This window comes from Hyla sarda, chromosome 2, assembly GCF_029499605.1.
Source record: "Hyla sarda isolate aHylSar1 chromosome 2, aHylSar1.hap1, whole genome shotgun sequence".
NCBI lineage: Eukaryota > Metazoa > Chordata > Amphibia > Anura > Hylidae > Hyla > Hyla sarda.
This window is the reverse complement of record NC_079190.1, coordinates 376,558,426-376,561,471: the sequence shown is the minus strand read 5'-3', so window position 1 is coordinate 376,561,471 and position 3,046 is coordinate 376,558,426. Positions and strand designations below refer to the sequence as shown.

At 41.5% G+C, this 3,046-nt stretch overlaps 1 protein-coding gene across 1 annotated transcript; it reads right to left on the bottom strand.

The window, feature by feature from the left end:
* Positions 1-173: 173 nt before the first annotated feature.
* On the bottom strand, positions 174-1,057 carry LOC130357978 (uncharacterized). Its single transcript, XM_056560771.1, has 2 exons — positions 986-1,057; positions 174-899 (listed from the first exon to the last, which is right to left on the bottom strand). The coding sequence occupies exons 1-2, from the start codon at positions 1,030-1,032 to the stop codon at positions 299-301; spliced, it is 648 nt and encodes a 215-aa protein (XP_056416746.1). The 5' UTR covers positions 1,033-1,057; the 3' UTR covers positions 174-298.
* Between the last annotated feature and the right edge of the window lie 1,989 nt (positions 1,058-3,046).

Here is a 3,046-nt window from a genome sequence, read left to right as displayed (position 1 = left end):
AATTAGAACAAAGTGCTTGCTTGAAAAATAATAAACAGGGTAATGCAGAGCGTGGTTATAATGATGAATTTGATTCTGTTTTTCTAACTAGGTATTACACTTCACACACCAATATATATATATATATATATATATATATATATATTTTTTTTTTGTATAGGTGATATCACCAGCTCATATTATTGTGCCATGATTACTGGCACCATATGTAGTCCCCCAGTTATTCTTCTTTAGTTTGTTTTTCCGTGTCCTGTGCAGTATCTCTCCCAGAAGTCCACATGATGGCCCACGTGGTGGTCTACACCCCGAAGTCATCAATTTTTACTCTAAGAGAGAGTGTGCAGCTGTTTCTGGAGACGGTCAACAATAACCTCTGCATGGTGGAATAATAGGTCACAATGTTTATCAGGATCAGTAGAAGCATCACCCACTCGATGATTATGATGGGGATTTCACGGATCTCGTCCCAGTCTTCATCATTATAGAATAATTCCTTTAATGTTTCATATCCAAAATAGAAAATTGTGCAGACAAAAGTCAGGCCACAGCAGGTGCATCTACTATGGTGGATGACTTTGTTTGCTCCTGGTAATTTATACATCTGGATGGACTGCCCAAGGTAGTATAAGGCTTCACATGTAATTGAAATTATCGTGCTGACAAAGTGTATCCTGGGATATTCTTTGGGGGAAAATACATGCATGACAGCTGTGCCAAAACAGGAGGCCCACACAATGGCCAGCAGGATCCTCTGGATCAGGACCTGATGACCCCTGAACTCTTCAGTATGCATAACCATATACTTATAAATAAGAAAGGTTAGTACCAAAGTGCCAATGGACATCCCTATGAATTCAATTCTGAATAATATGCTTTCGGGAAAGAAATTTCCCACGTCACTGTGAAGGAAAAGAAACCAATGTTATTATGGATATTTCCTCACTCCCAACCCATGAAATAAGAATCATGTGTCTGTTTATCTTACCTGATGCTCATCAGTGGCGAGGCGGCATGGCCGAGGACGACCGTCATGATGTAGCTGGTGGCAAGCCAGGCCGCACACCAAAACGCCAACGAACCCCAAACCTTTTAGCTCCATTTCAGACAAGTAGAAGAAGAAGAAGACGCTAATCTCACTAATCTCACTAATCTCACTGGAAGAATCTACAGACTGAAGGCTCGGGCGGCTGTCAGTGGAATGTCAGGACTCCATCTGTCTATGACATCACATGTGACATGTCAGAATGACTGCTTGTTTCTCGGAGCTGCCATGATTTAGTGTCTGCTATAGACAGAACCTGATGTTTTAACTATGGACCTTACAGACCCCAGAACCCAAGTAATTAGTGCAGGGGCTCCATTTTGATCATCTCATATTTCCCATTATTTGAGTTCCAGGGCTCAGATACATTTGCACCCTCTATAGCAGTGGTCTTTAAGCTGTGAACCCCCAACCGCTGCAGAACCACAACTCCCAGCATGCCCAGACAGCAACTACGCATAAGGAAATAGTCTAATTACACTTTTCTTATATATAGAATCCCTGAAATCTCCAATCTTTCCTTTTATTGGTTTATGATCTGCATTACTTATTTGTAAAAAAAACTATGTTTCTGATTGTCTGCCACCCCATACTTATGGGCTATCTCTTCAAACGACTTTATTTGACCTAAAGCGTATAATTGATTTACATAAATAAGCCCTTTTTCATCCAAAAGAGTGAATCTTTAATTTTAAGAAATTCTTTAAGTGCTTTATTTGACCATAATGAAGTAAAGTCAAAACTCCATGTGATTTAAAAAAATTTTTAAGTTCATCCCATACTTTATTATATAGATATGCATGGGTGTAGTGAGTATCCCAGCTTCCAAAATCTAAAAAATATCCTTATAACGATCCATTAGGGTATGTTCACACTACAGTGTGTGAACGGAATCTCCGCTCGCTGAATTCAGCGAGCGGAGATTCAGACTGGCAGCCTGCGGCGGCGGTAGGACCGGGCGGCACTGAGCCGTCACCATTGACAGCTATGCAGTGCTCGCGGACTTCCGTGCAAAGAATGAACATGTTCTTTCTTTGCGCGGAATAATTTCAGCGGTGGAATTGTCCGCCGCTGAAATTCCGCAGTGTGAACGGGTCTCGCGGAGACCCATTCACACTAATGTTAAGTTCACACCGCGGAATTCAGCTCGCGGAATTCCGCCCGTGGAATCCGGCTCGAGGAATTCCGCCCGTGGAATTCGGCTTGAGGAATTCCGCCCGTGGAATTCGGCTTGCGGAATTCCGCCCGTGGAATTCCGCGGGAATTCCGTAGTGTGAACATACCCTTAGAGAGAAAAAATAGGACTACATTTTCCCTCCTTCTCATAATAATCTGCAATTTTAGTGCTAAGAAGTACCTAAAAAAAACAAAAGTGCCCAACCCCCATCGTGCTCAGCTAACCTTAAAGAAACATATTTCATTCTCGTGCTTTCCTGCCCCAAAGTAGTGAATTTAATAAAGAAATAAGAGCTTGGAATCATTTTTCTGATATCCATACAGTATAGAAACATAGAATGTGTCGACAGATAAGAACCATTTGGCCTATCTAGTCTGCCCAATAATCTGAATCCTATCAATAGTCCCTGGCCCTATCTTATATGAAGGATACCCTTATGCCTATCCCATGCATGTTTAAACTCCTTCACTGTATTTGCAGCGACTAGTGTTGCTCACGAATGTTCGCAATTTGAATTTTTATCGCGAATATTGTGAATATAGCACTATATATTCGTAATTACGAATATTCGCTTATTTTTTTGCGCATAAGTGAAAATTTGTGCGCATATGCGCAAATGTATGCGCATATGCGCATATTTGCGAATATTGAGCCCTCCCTTCATTAATGGTATAGAGAACTGTGACTAGTGCATCAACTCTGTGATTTTTTGCCCATTAAAATCAATAGGCTAATTGTGGTCTATGGGGATCTCACTGCATGTAAGATAAGCAGTACCGTCTTGGCAGCACAGTGGGATGGGAGACCGTCACTGGTTCAAGTCCCAG